Source organism: Erythrolamprus reginae, chromosome 3 (assembly GCF_031021105.1).
Source record: "Erythrolamprus reginae isolate rEryReg1 chromosome 3, rEryReg1.hap1, whole genome shotgun sequence".
In the NCBI taxonomy this organism is placed as follows: Eukaryota; Metazoa; Chordata; class Lepidosauria; order Squamata; family Dipsadidae; genus Erythrolamprus; species Erythrolamprus reginae.
In genome coordinates this window covers 21,874,779-21,890,319 of record NC_091952.1, presented here as the reverse complement: position 1 = coordinate 21,890,319, position 15,541 = coordinate 21,874,779, and the positions used below count along the sequence as shown (strand labels likewise).

Genomic DNA, 15,541 nt, shown 5'->3' with positions numbered 1-15,541 from the left:
GACTTGAACTCAGATTCCCACCTCTTCCTTGTGTCTTACTATAGGATTTTCACTTCCCCCTCCTCTCTAGTTGTGGATGGTACCTCTGCCCTTTCAAAAGTGAGGTTGCACAAGGAGAGGAACTTACTCCTGCATCCAGGAAGCAAGAGAGGCAACTGCACTCCTTACTAGGGAAGTCAAGAAAGAACCAGGGAGGTGGGAGGAGGAGGAAGAGTATTTGGGCTGATTCCCTTCTCTCATTCCGCTGCGACCTCCACAGCGTTCAAGCTTGTATACCTTCCTCTCTCTCTCAGAGAGGGAGAGAGTTGCAGAGCAGGAAAACAGCCTTGCCGGTTACGCGAGCTTCTGGGTCTGGATTGGAGGATTTATCCCGAAGACGGATCGATCATCTGGGGTTGGAGGGGAGTTCAAACGGCAGACAAGCGAGAAGACAAACCAGCCAGGCGCCGCTACAAAACTGGGTTGCCTTTGCAACTTTCCTCCAGCCCTGCCTTCCTCCGCCGTGATCCGGGATGGCTTCCAATTTTAACGATATAGTAAAGCAAGGGTACGTCAAGATTAGGAGCAGACGTTTGGGTGTAAGTATTGTACGATTGCTCTGGGGTGTGTCTCCCTGCCTTCCCCCCATTTTTGTTCGTTCTCTCCCCATCCCCGGTTTCTCCTCTCGGCATTTTCACCCGAGACTCAGCGCCGAGGTTTGGAGATGCTTGCAGATGCTTCTCTCGGCCGCCGGGTGGGTTGGTGGGATCGGTCGGCGTGTCTGAATGGGGAAGAAAAGCGAGTCGACGGCTGCTTTGGGTGTTCTGTTTATTTACTTATACCTTGCGGAGAGTTGAGCCTTTCCAGATCCCTGCGTTACATACCCGGCGGGCTCGCAAAGGCGCGTTTCTAAGATAGCGGTTCAGCGAATGGAAAAGAGGAGATGCGCGCTGGCATTTCAATGGGTATTTTCAGGGGCTCAGCTGTGTAGGATAGAGTAGCAAGCACTGGATGTCACAGAATTCTTCCTCGAACGGGACCGGAGCGAACAGCGAGTGTCTTGTAGGAAACGGATTTAGAAATCGGGAATTGACTGATTGAAGCAGTCTGTTGTCTCCTTAAGTTCCCACTTCCTTCCCTTTCCTGAACAGGAGCCCCTTAAGTGTAAAACCAGAGAAAGCAAACTTCAGGATTAGCTATGTAGTTTGCATTTGCAACAGGGTTTAGCTTAAAGTCTTGGGCACCTTGGAGATGTGCCTCCTAGGTTACTTCACTCAGAAATGAGACCTGTGGTGGGTGATGTGCAACGGTGCAATATTGGCTTAAAAAGAAGTAGACTTTAATACTTTTAAGTAAAATGTGCATGGACTTGCCGTCAAGGCAACAGACATATCGACTTGTGCTGGCATAACTGAGATAAGAGGATAGGAATGCAATACACGTACACACCGACACAGACACACATAAACACACTCAGGAATAAAAGTGCAGGGTTCATCCTACTTGAATAAAACCAGCCCTGCAAATAGAAAAAAAAATATTTTCACTTAGTGAGTCTTGTATCTCATCAGCGGCACCAGACAATTCTGAAGTTCTGTGATACTAAACCATTCCAGCCAGATGAACCCATCATGCTTTTATTTGTCTGTCTCTTTAAAATGTGCTGTCACTCTGCATGTGGGTCACATGGAAATGCCATTCAAGTAAACCATTCCTCCGAGTCAGAAGTTGGTGGCGTGTTTCCCCCGGGAGGATTCTTTCATTCATGAAACTTTTTATAGCTCTGGGAAGTCAGTAAGCCACGGCCTTTGACATAGAAAGTAAATTTAGGTAAATTTCAAACTGGAGTCTTAAGGAGATAACATCCATATGATCAATCCACCAGAAGTCCTACTGTGCAGAGCGGATTGCTGAGTTTGGCTGTGTAGAAAATTCAGCATGGGAATTCTTATTTGTCATAAAAATACTTGGAACTGCTTCGCACCTCTGATTTTCAGAAGGGTTTCAATTTGGTTGTCACATTTGTCTTGGAGCATTCCTTTCATGTTTAAGCATTTCTTTCATTGTTTATGTATCCAGCACACTTTTTCAGTGAAAAACAAAACAACAAAACAAAACAAAAAATATTAGGAGTCTTCTGTTAAAATTGTGCACTGGGCTGTTTTGTACCAGACGGTTGCCCATGCTGTTTTGGCAGTTATTGTGATTTCCCTTGAGAAGTTGATTCATAGACATCTGCAAGGCTTTAACTCTTTGGAGGCACATTGTCTGCAGCTTTGATAAACAACTGAGCCAATGCCTCCGATTCAAAAGAAATAATTTCAACTCAGGCGCCCTTCATTTCACCAGGTGGATAGTAAATGTCACTGGCTACTGTAAAAGTGGGAGAGCTTCTTTATAACGGAAAGGTTCACACAATGTAAACTTGGTGCTGTATACTGCATATATGTGAGTGTTGGAAAAGCCATGTGGTTGTAAAGAATAAATGCCCTGGTGGAATAAAATAACAGAGTTGGAAGGGACCTTGGAGGTCTTCTAGTTCAAAACCCTGCTTAGGCAGGAAATCCTACATCACAAGTTATCAAAACTCTTGTTAAAAACTTCCAGTGTTGGAGCATTCACAACTTCCGGAGGTAGGTTGCTCCATTGATTAATTTAAGAAACTTTTTCCTTAGTTCTAGGTGACTTCTCTCCTTGATTAGTTTCTACCCATTGCTTCTTTTCTTTTTGTAATTTTGTTTTATTTTTTCACCAAACTTACACAAACATCCATACATGTATCATATTATAAAAACATGCACAGTTATACATTTATATCCAAACTATCATAAACACATATCCTTAATTTGCTCCTTTTATATTTTAACTTCCTGTCTGCCTCCCTTCTATATTTCATACTATTCCCTTCTCTCTAGCTCCCTCTTCCCCTCTACCTTCTTTCTCTCTCTTTCCCTCTTCCCTCCTCTCTCTCCCTTCCTTTTCTACTTCCTCTTCCTCTCTCTTAAGGCTTGAGGCCATTGAGCATTGCCTTCATGCTCCAGCCAACTGTATGAATGAATTATCATGAGTGAATGTTAGTTAAATGCTTTTTAATTACATGGGGTTTTAGATTGTTTTATATTGCTTATTTATTTATTTACTTACTTACTTACTTACTTACTTACTTACTTACTTACTTACTTACTTACTTACTTATTTGATTTCTATGCCTCCCTTCTCCTGAGGCACTCAGGGCGGCTTACAACATGTAGAAATCTAAATAAAATTTACAGATTAAAATCCCCATAATTAAAAGTTAACAACAGATTCACTCATCATCCATCACACATTCATTCATTGAGTGGGGCAAGGTGTTAAAATTTCAGTTCAATTTTAAATATTCTAAACATAAATATTTTAAATATAAATATTTTAAATATAAATATTCAATTTTATATTGGGTTTCTCAGATTTTGTATTGTATTGACTTTATTAAGTTAGCTGCCCTGAGTCCGCAGGAGAAGTAAGTTAGTAAATTAGTAAATTAGTTAGTAAATTAGTAAGTTATTAAGTAGGTAAGTAAGCATCTCCTCCAAAATGCTTAAAAAATGTCTACTTTTCCTCCTCCATTTTAGTTTTACAATAAATACACTGGTCAAAGGGAACACTCAAATAACACATCTTAGATCTGAATGAAAGAAATATTCTCATTGAATACATTGTTCTGTACAAAGTTGAATGTTCTGACAACAAAATGAAATTGATTGTCAATCAGTGTTGCTTCCTGAGTTGACAGTTTGATTTACTTAGGGTTATATTCTGTTGTTTAAGTGTTCCCTTTATTTTTTTGAAGCAGTATACATAAGGTCAACTAGGAAGAGTGAGTGACCATTATGTGATTTCTATATGGCACTAGTGTATAGTTTGTTTAATTGTTCTTAGGAAATAAATGGTGTTTACTTTTGATTATATGCTAAACCAAACCAGATACAGGGCTTAATGTGATGTGTGAACAATAATTTGCACTAACCTAAAGAACTTTATGGCTAAACCGAACCTGACACTCCTTGGGTGTCAGTCCCAGATTATAACATTTATACCCCGCTGGCTGTATAGAACAAGGAGGTAACTTCCATTATCACCAACCAAGAATTTGAAAATAAGTTGATGCAGGAAGATGTCCACTTTCAAGTCTGTCTGGTCCTCCAGTTTCAGAATAAAAGGAAGATTTCTTTTGTTGATAATGGGTGAATGCGGGAGAACAAGTTGACATTCAATCCAGAGAAGATGAATTGGTAAATATGACAAGGATGAAAGTTTAACTGAGATTAGACAGTTTTCTACTGAAGGATCAGCCCTCTCTGACTGGGAGTGCTATTTGATCCTCGGGGATTACTATTTTTTTCACAATCATATCTAGTGTGATAAATGTCCCTTTTCCTGGGCTGATCACATTCAATATGTAGGCCCATGTTAACTACCGCAGCACACTTGCATCAGGCTACCGAGAGCTAGTGGGATGCAGTTTAAAGGACAAGTAAGAATTTGAAGGATCCTTCTTCAAGTCTACATACTATTCAAAAGAGATCAAAAAGGGAACACAAAGACCAAAAAACCCCTCAACAGCAACCAAAACCCAGATGAGCAGAGATTAACCATCAGGATTAACATTATACTAACAACCAAGAAGCAAATTACAGGGGGTGGACAGAAAAATAGAAACAGCATGAAAAATCATCAAAATATCTTTTAATATGGTGTTGGTCCACCTTTTTGCGGCAAATACAGCCTCAATTCTCCAAGGTATTGATTCATACAAATTGTGAATTGTTTCCAAAGGAATTTTAGCCCATTCTTCAGTTAAAGCACCCTCCAGTTCTTTTAGAGACGATGGTGGTGGAAAAAATTGATTTCTTACTTGAATCTCTAAAATTGACCATAAATGCTCAATAATGTTGAGGTCTGGTGATTGTGGTGGCCAGATGAGATGCTGAACTTCATTAGAATGTTCCTCGTGCCATGTATATCCTAATTACGCAACTGCCATGCAAACTGACGGTAAATAGCCCAAGCAAAGACCCATCAAACCCACACCAAACAACCCAGACAGGGCAAGCCAGTAGGATATAAAATGAGAGCAAATCTCACTCCCTACTAACACTGATGGTAATACCCAGTTTGGTAATGAAACACCTGTAAAAAAACAACTACGTTCAGAGAGCACCAAGGACTCCTCATTTTTTCAAGTCTCCCATGAACTATAGAAATACACACAGGATACTTTACCCTGCTCACTCTTCATTTCAGATCAAGAAGAAAGGTGTTATTGGAACAGGAGCTGTCATATATGCTAATCTTACTTTTTATTTATTTACAAAAAAGCAAGTATGAATGAATGAATGAATGAATGAATGAATGAATGAATGAATGAATGATGCAAAATTCAGCAGTTAGGCTCCTACATCACACAAAGGCTGTCTTGAAGGATCTGTATTGATAGCAAATTGTGTACTAAGCACAACATGCCATGTTTGGTTAAGTAAAGAAAACTGTGAATCAATCGTGACTCCTGGTAAACTGTACATGGATGTACATTGGCCTCTATGGTGAGAGCAAAGCAGAAGCAAATGGAATCCCCACTTAATGTGAATTTTGGTGTTGCTTCTAAGTATGTAAGGGACGGAGCTTATGTGATTAAACCCCAATGCACATTTTGGCATTTAGTTGACAGTTCTGGATTTCATAGACATGTCTGTAATTTTCCTGCTTAACAGTATGAAAGGTTACTATTGCCTTTGAGGGTGTTTTTTGACTTCCCAGTTTAACCTATGCTATGATATATCTTTCTGGTTATCCATTCAAGTTCTAAGAAGATAGGACCTTGCTTAACTGTTTTGGGCTCCACCAAGCTGGCTATATTCTGCCCCTTGTTTTTAAATTCTGTCTTTTAGGAGGCCACATCTGAAGAGGTCTCCATTGTGAGAGGTCTCTTGCTGTGGAAATGGGAGAAGAATTCTTGCATAAAGTCCTTTGGGTTGCATTTACTCCCCAGATCTTTGCCTCTAGAAGAGCAACTCATTTCAACAGGCTTTTAATTGTTAATTGGTAGTCATAGAAGACGTAGATAATTTTGTTAATACCATGGTATAATCATATAGTAATTATATGATGCTCTGACATTTTATGTATGTTTATTATCATGATTATTACCATTACTATGCCTCTGTTAATTTGATTAATCTAAACTTAATTACTTTAATTGGTTTACTATGGATATTTTATGTGTATGCATATGTTGTGATCCACTGGGAGTCATCATAAAGCATAGTTATGATAAAACATAATATCATAAAACAAGTATGATAAATAAACACCACTTATTTTATTGTTCCTTTAATTGGTATTTTTATCTTTTTAATATTCTGTTTTTGTTGCTAATTTTTGTAGATGTTTTGAGTACTTATCAATGTAAAAAGGTAGGGTAGAAATCAGAGAAGCAAATAAATAAGTGTTTTAAATCATTATTCTGATTCTTAACAAACTTTTAGCTTTCTGGACAAGGCTATTGCTAGTACGAGATATAAATCAAAGAGATGGAATAAATTTGAATTTTTAAAAATCCCTCCCACCAGCCCACCTCACCAAGAATATGAATTTAGATTGCATATGGAGTAATTAATGTAACATTACTACAAACCATACTTCGGGATTGTGGCTAAGGTATACCTTAACCATAGTTTTCACCTTGAAATGATTTTAAAGCCTAACTTAAGTAAAGTTAATCATGTCAAATAATTACACCTACAGAGGGCTATTCTATAAATTCCCCTCAAATTCTCCTCTGTTTAAAGGATCCTCATTGTGCATTACATGTTTTTCAAGTGTATGGGCTTAGTCCCTTATGGAGAGTGGTTCTTGAACCTGAGAAACTGAAAAAAGGAATGAAGAGAGCAGTTGATTGTGATCTTTCCATTCCCATGTACTAGAGGACCATCGAGAACAGGGGTGTCAAACCCAAGGCCCACAGGTTGAATCTGGCCCACAGAGTGATAAGAATTGGCCCATGGGGCCTAATTTGGAAACAACAAAAGATCGGCCCAAGATGCCTCTGCTAGCAAAAATAGATTTTGGGAGGGCCACATATGGCCCTCCCAAGCTCCATTTTCACTGACAGAGAGTTGCAGGAGGCTGTTACAGCCAGAAATGGAGCATGGGAGCCTGTTTTTGCTGGCAGAGTGCTTGGGTCACCACAGGCTCCCCTGACACGAGTGATGTCAAACTGGCCACACCCATCCAGCCCACACCCACCCAGACTCCCCAAGGTCAAACACAAACATGATGTAGCCCTCAATGGAATTGAGTTTGACATCCCTGATCTAGAATAAGAGCTCTCAACCTGGGGTCCATGTTCTTTCTGGGCATATGTGAATTTAGATTGGAAGAAACTTATCAACTTGACTTTCACTCATCTCTAACTAAAATGTAGCTTTTCATTCAGTAAAAGAGATAGGCAGGGGTGGGCTATCAATTCCCAGCCCTACCAGAACGGGCTGGGAATGTGTGCCCCCACTCCTGCGTGTCCCCGCACCCTGCGTGTACTCCCTGTGCAGAATTCAGCATCTGCACATGCACAGAAGCCTAATCTTGTGCAAGGATGAGATTTCCAGGGGTTTTTTTTGCTTCTGTGCATGCCCAGAAGCAAAGAAAACCCAGAAATAGCCTAAAAAAGGGTAAGTGGCCACTTGCCGCTGCTGTTTGCCCCGCTCACCACCTTTCGCTCCCCCACTCATGCGCATGTCATGGTGGCTCTCTGCCACCTTTTGCCCTGCCCACCCCTGGGGCCTCTCATGGCAAAGGCTGCCTGCAGTCACCGGCTGCCTTTTGCTCTGCTTGCCCTGGAACCTCTCTTGGAAGCAGCTGCCTGCCCTGCTTGCCCCGGAACGTTTCGTGGCAGTGGCTGCCTGCAGCCGCTGGCCACCTTTTGCCTTGCCCACCTCAGTGCCTCTCATGGCAGTGGCTTCTCCCACGCCTCCTGTGGCAGCGGCTCACCACCACCACCCTCTCCTGCCCGCTGTGCTGTATTGCGAGCGGCCCACCCGGTCCTTATCTTGCCTGCAAGGGCGCTGCAGGCATGGTACGGATAGAGATGGGCAGCAGCCGGAATGGCGCACAGGCATTTTTCCGGCAGCAAAAATTGTCGGCTTCTTTGCTTCCGCAAAGTAATTTTTTATTGGAATCGCTCTGGTTGTTCATGCACACACATGCATGCATGAGAAGCTGGAACCAGAACGGGCCTACGTGCTCTGCTTTCCCCAGCTAAACGATTGTTCCGGGCGTTCTGGCTGGAGCCCACCCTAGAGATAGGCAACAAATTAATTTATGGCAAAATGTTTCTTATTTATTTATTTTTATTTATTTGTTAGAGTTGAAAGGGACCCTGCGGGTCAAGTCCAACCCCCTGCTCAAGCAGGAAACCCTACACCACCCCAGCCAGATGGCAGTTCAATCTCCTCTTGAATATGTCAAAATTGGGGCGTTCACAACCTCCACTGGCAGGCCGTTCCATTGGTTGATTGCTTTGACCATCAGGAAGTTCTTCTTATTTCCAGGTTAAATCTCTGCGTGGTCACCTTCCCTCTGTTGCTCCTTGTCTGGCCCTCTGATGTCCTGGAGAATAGAGTGACTCCCTCTTAACATCAATAAGTAAATCACTAAAATTATTATACCTTCAAAAGGGGCTTACCTTATGTATGTATGTATGTATGTATGTATGTATGCATGCATGCATGCATGCATGCATGTATGTATGTATGTATGTATGTATGTATTCATTTATTTTCAACATCTGCCCATCTCAGCAAGCAATTATGGGCAGCATAAAACAGGCATAAACCAACTCCCCCTGGAGATTAGAACTGCCCCAACCCTCCCTGTCTTTCGCAAACTACTCAAGATTCACTTATGCCGCCAGGCATGGGGGAGTTGAGATATTCCTTCCCCCTGGCCATTACAAGTTATGCATGGTATGTTTGTGTGTATGTTTGGTTTTATAACAAGGGTTTTTAGTTGTTTCATTATTTATTTATTTATTTACTTATTTACTTACTTACTTACTTACTTACTTACTTACTTACTTACTTACTTACTTACTTGCTTATTTATTTATTTATTTATTTAGATTTGTATGCCGCCCCTCTCCGCAGACTCGGGGCGGCTCACAAGAAGACACAACAAATCGTAACGAATCCAAATAAATTTAAATATTTAAAAAGTTTTAAAAGAACCCCAATATACTAACACACACACACACAAACATACCATGCATAAATTGTACATGCCCGGAGCAGGTGTTTTAGTTCCCCCATGCCTGACGGCAAAGGTGGGTTTATTGGATTGTTACATGCTGTTTTTATCATTGTTGTTAGCTGCCCGAGTCTACGGAGAGGGGCAGCATACAAATCCAATAAATAAATAAATAACATAAATAAAATAAAACAATTAAACAAGCATTGGCATTGATTTAATATATTAATAAAGAATTGCCTGTATTAATAATATCCATATTGGCTATTTTTAAAATATTTTGATAACTATGGATCTTTGGCTTCCTTTGTAATAATATCTATAGGTGTTTTATGCAATCCAATTCTTTTTTATCTGAGAAGTGTCTATAGGTTTCACCCAAATTCTCTTGATGGTACAAAAATGTTACAAACCATCTATAAAGCTTTAGTTTGCAGGAGATTTAAGAGTGGCTAATGACTTTGTACCACACTCTGCTTGCCTACAGTCCCTTCCCCAAATTTATATGCCCTGTGGATAGATGGCCTGCCGGGAGGCCAGAATTCACTGCAGCAAAGTGGCCTGGGAGAGCTTAAAGTCACCTTTTATGCTGCTGTTAATACTGAAGAATGAAACCCATGTGTAGAAAGAAAGGCTGCAGCAAAGGTGAAAAGCCATAGATCCCAGCTGTGTATTACAAGTGGTGGCAGCAAGGTCACACAACATGAAGGCTCTCTCTGCATCGTTTACCTTGAAAAATAATAAATCAGATGCTTTTGTGGTTATTGCCCATTTAAAGCCTTTCCAGAGAACTTTGGGACCTATAATAGTGTCCAAGAGTTGTAAAATACTTCCATCGCTCATCCAAAGGGCATCAAGGGGAGTGGGTGCAAAGACCTCAGAGCTGATGGGAAGTCCACTGGCCTGTGGGAAGTGGATAAAATCATTTTAAGGGCCACAAATTGCTTTTATTTTCTTCTTGTTTTTAAGTAGTCCTGTATAAATAGAGGTCAGCTCAGAATTTATTTAACAGTATTTATGGATGACCTTTCAGCTAATACAGTCCTAACGGTTTGGAATGTAACTCAATGAAAGGCATCTGCGGGGCAGAGTTAATAATAATAATAATAATAATAATAATAATAATAATAATAATAATAATAATAATAATACCACATTTGAAATACTGTGTTCAGTTCTGGAGACCTCACCTACAAAAAGATATTGACAAAATTGAACGGGTCCAAAGATGGGCTACAAGAATGGTGGAAGGTCTTAAGCATAAAACGTATCAGGAAAGATTTAATGAACTCAATCTGTATAGTCTGGAGGACAGTAGGGAAAGGGGGGACATGATCGAAACATTTAAATATGTCAAAGGGTTAAATAAGGTCCAGGAGGGAAGTGTTTTTAATAGGAAAGTGAACACAAGAACAAGGGGACACAATCTGAAGTTAGTTGGGGGAAAGATCAAAAGCAACGTGAGAAAATATTATTTTACTGAAAGAGTAGTAGATCCTTGGAACAAACTTCCAGCAGACATGGTTGGTAAATCCACAGTAACTGAATTTAAACATGCCTGGGATAAACATATATCCATTGTAAGATAAAATACAGGAAATAGTATAAGGGCAGGCTAGATGAACCAAGAGGTCTTTTTCTGCCGTCAGTCTTCTATGTTTCAATAATAATAATAATAATAATAATAATAATAATAATAATAATAATAATAATAATAATACAGACTGAAATCTCTTATTTTTAGGCAGAGATTTAGCCTGCAAAAATGACCCCATGTCGCTACAGAGAGCAATGGATTTCTGTATTTCTTTGCTTTCTTTTAATAATCATACAGTTTTGTTTCTTTAGTCTTGATCTAGCGCAGTGGTTCTCAACCTGGGGTCGGGACCCCTTTGGGGATCGAATGACCATTTTACAGGGGTCGCCTAACACCATGGGAAATGACAATTTTCCCATGGTGTTAGGAACTAAAGCTTCTATTCTGGCACCTTGGAACATATTTTTACAATCCGACCAATCAGGTGTTTACAGTGGGGGTGTCCCTCTGACCTTCTTGCCAATCAGCTTAAAGTTCTGTTGGGAGAATTGGCGCTAGACATATGGTTGGGGGTCACCAAAACATGAGTAGCTGTATTAAGGGGTCACAGCATTAGAAAGGTTGAGAACCATTGATCTAGCAGCATTCATTGCTTCCAAAATGATATGAATGAGCACAATGGATTTTGGTCACCATAATGGATTTCACTGTGCTTTTCATTCTATTTCATGTTAAATAAAAGGGAATAGCTCAGGGTTGAAAATATTCTGTGGGGTCTAGCCGTTAAGGCACCAGGCTAGAAAGCAGGAGACTTTGAGTTCTAGTCCTACCTTAGCCATGATAGATGGCTGGGTGACTTTGGAACAGTCACTTAATCTCAGGCAACAACATCAGGCTTAGGCAACAAGCCAGTCAGTCTTTCCTGTTACAAACAGTGGATCGGTGCTTGGTTAATTCAAAAAGTGGAGTCTGCACCTGAGGAAAAAAGCTAGGAATTAAAAATAAATCATTTTGTTACCTTGTCAGGTAATGAAATGTCTGCAAAAACCAACCAAGCTCCAAGACCATTAAGCACTCTATAATACAGTAGTACCTCGTGATACGAACCCCTCATCATACAAATTTTTCGAGATACGAACATGGGGTTTGAAATTTTTTTGCCTCTTCTTACGACCTTTTTTCGCCTTACGAACCCACCACTGCTGCCGGGATACCCCACCTCCGGACTTCCATTGCAAGCGAAGCGCCCATTTTTACCATCCTGGGATTCCCCTGAGGCTCCCCTCCATGGGAAACCCTACCTCCCAGGATCGCAAAAACGGGCGCTCTGCTGGGCGCCGCCACCTGGCTGTCACCTTCCGAAACAGCCAGGGCACTTCTTTCCTGGCCGAAACATGGACTCCAGGAAGGACATCTTCGTGACACCAAAGCTCTGCCCCTAGAATTCCCTATTGGGATTCCCCACCTTTGTTTGAGCCTCCTGACTGGCCGACAGCTCCACGGCTCTTCTGTGAAGGTGACAGCTGGGTGGCGGTGTTTCTTGGCATTCTCCCAAACCCGAATGCCGAACCCAAACTTTTGCCAAACTTCCGCCGAACTTCCGGGTTCGGCGTTTGGGAAAACGGCGAGAAGCACTCTGCTGTTTCAGAAGGTGACAGCTGGGTGGCGCCACCCAGCGGAGCACTGTTTTTGCAATTTTTTTTGGGGGGGGGGGTCTTGCATGCATTAATCGGTTTTCCATTGTTTCCTATGGGAAACATTGTTTCGTCTTACGAACTTTTCACCTTACGAACCTCCTCCCGGAACCAATTAAGTTCATAAGACAAGATATCACTGTATTGTTAAATATCAGAATTAGTTGAAATGAAACACAATTGATAGTTTATATAGATAGTTTGTGACATAACCAAGGAAAATGTATAAAATCACACAAAAACATTAAAATATATAAAGTAATCTACATATATATACCGCTCAAAAAAATTAATGTGTCAAATAACACATCCTAGATCTGAATGAATGAAATATTCTCATTGAATACTTTGTTCTGTACAACATTGAATGTGCACGGCAGCATGTGAAATTGATTGTCAATCAGTGTTGCTTCCTAAGTGAAAAGTTTGATTTCAAAGAAGTTTGATTTACTTGGAGTTACATTGTGTTGTTTAAGTGTTCCCTTTATGTTTTTAAACAGTGTATATGTGCAGATGTAGGCAGCAGCAGTTGCAAATAAGTGCTACAAGAAAAAGAGGGATAGCTAAAGACTAATTTAGACATAGGTAGTTTATTCTTTATATAATAAAACAAAACAAAAAGTAAGTTTTACATGCAGTTTAAGTGGGCAATTTCCTAAAAAGAATTATTTCTATAGGAGCAGGTATGCTCTGTAGTAAATTATCACATCTCTACATCATGTCATTTTATACATATAAAAAATTCCATCCTTTGCTTACAAAGAGAAAAATATTAAGTGTTATATTTATTTTAGAACATTCTTTCCCATTTTTAACTCAGAAAAGGAAGCCATGGTAACTTCCAGACTCAAGTTAGAATGACAATTTTATTTAAAAAAAAATACTTGCAATTTTTAGTTTATAAAATTATTATTTTATACATTGAACATACAGTGATACCTCATCTTACAAACGCCTCATCATACAAACTTTTTGAGATACAAACCTGTGGTTTAAGATTTTTTTGCCTCTTCTTACAAACTATTTTCACCTTACAAACCCACCGCCGCCGCTGGGATACCCCGCCTCCGGACTTCCGTTACCAGCGAAGCACACGTTTTTGTACTGCTGGGATTCCCCTGAGGCTCCTCTCCATGGGAAACCCCACCTCCGGACTTCCGTTGCCAGCGAAGCACTTGTTTTTGTGATGCTGGGATTCCCCTGCTGGGATTCCCCTGCAGCATCGCAAAAACACAGAAGTCCAGAGGTGGGATTTCCTATGGAGGGGAACCTCAGGGGAATCCCAGTAGCGCAAAAACGGGCGCTTCAGCTGGCAAAGGGGGTGAATTTTGGGCTTGCACGCATTAATCGATTTTCCATTGATTCCTATGGGAAACATTGTTTCGTCTTACAAACTTTTTCACCTTAAGAACCTCGTCCCAGAACCAATTAGGTTTGTAAGACAAGGTATCACTGTATAGCTATTTATTTGGGAGTAAGTCCATTTGAACACAATAGACTGTATTAAATTGTAATATCTATGGGTGAATTTAATTCAATGTGGAAATACTATGTCAAATGCTGTTTCACCATAATATTTTGTTTGGATGTGACAGTGTCCATGTTGCAGGATGAATTCCTTTTAATCACAAAAGTAGTTTGCTTCCATAGTAATAATGCCTTGATAATACAGTCCATTATAGAGATTATCCATGAGCAAAATGGAATTTTGTGTTCCATTTCCTGACATAGAGGTTATCTGCTTACAAGTTCTAATTCAAACTCACTGCTTCCTGTCGGTGAATTTAATGAGCTGTTGTACAATTACTGTGACTGAAACATTCTACTCTTAAAAAAACAGTCCCCATATCTTCTCTCTAAAGCGTTTGTCTAGACATAGGCATTTCTTCCAATGTGGTCTCTTAATATTCCTCCTAGTTCTTAAATCACCCTACTGGGCCTCCTAACGATTTCGCATGGCTTATCAAAATCCATGTTCACATGTTACAGGCCCTGCAATCATAAATAATACCCTCTCCTGCCACTGACTGTAACATGAAGAAGAATTCCACGCGGAGAGCTTGTGCTTATTTTTAGAATGTGAACAGGATTGAACTGGACATTCCATAGTTGACTTCCTTCCTGCAACTTTGATATCCGATTTAAATAAGGGAATCTGAGGACATGATATGGAATTGCCACTATCCAGTCTTAGATATGTGCCATCCAAAGTCTTCACAGCCTTCTGCCTCCCCCAACAAGTGAGAGTAGTTATATCTATTTCTTTGTAACTTCTATCTCACATTCTTCAGCAATTTTATGATCAGTGGAAGTGAAGGAGTTGAGGTAGAAGCAACATGTCTTTAAGTATGTTAGAAATAACTGCAAATGAGATGTTGGAATGCTAGTTTGCAAAGGACGGGGCTTCCAAGGAAGCAGGAGCAGGGTGGAAAAGAATGAAGCTACGTACATGAATATACCAGAGTCACAAAGAAGGAAGAATTTGGCCATAAGGCAATTCTGCACTGGTTACTAAGCTGTGATCTCTTATGCCAGTGATGGCAAACCTATGGCATGGTTGTCAGAGGTGGCACGGGTGCCAGAGGTGGCACGTGGAGCCATATCTGCTGGCACGTGAGCTGTTGCCCTAGCTCAGCTCCAATGTGCAGGTGTTGCTGGTCAGCTGATTTTTGACTCGCACAGAGACTCTGGGAGGGCATTTTTGGCTTCCCCGGGCTCCCAGGGAAGCCTTTGGAGCATGGTGAGGGCAAAACATGAGCCTACTGGGCCCACCAGAAGTTGGGAAGCAGGCCGTTTCTGGCATCCAGAGGGCCTCCATGGTGATGGGAAGAGCTGTTTTCGTCCTCCCAAGGCATTGAATTATGGGTGTGGGCACTCACGTATGTGCGACAGCGTACACCCACACTTTTTTGGCTCCCGAGGAAGAAAAGGTTTGCCATCACTGTCTTATGCTATTCCTGCTTCTTTCATAAACCCTAACCTCCATAAATTCTAGTTTGGGTTGCAGTGTGTTGTCAGCAGGACTGGATGTTCCGTGCATAATGGAGTC

The 15,541-nt window shown here is 40.8% G+C and overlaps 1 protein-coding gene across 1 annotated transcript in view; it reads left to right on the top strand.

Annotated features, from left to right (window-relative positions):
* The first annotated feature begins 255 nt into the window (after positions 1-255).
* Positions 256-15,541, top strand: part of DOK5 (docking protein 5) — a 91,085-nt gene continuing 75,799 nt past the window's right edge. The window contains exon 1 of the mRNA XM_070748798.1: positions 256-578. Within this exon, the coding sequence (XP_070604899.1) occupies positions 513-578 (66 nt within the window). The 5' untranslated portion in view covers positions 256-512. The remainder of the gene's footprint in view (positions 579-15,541) is intronic.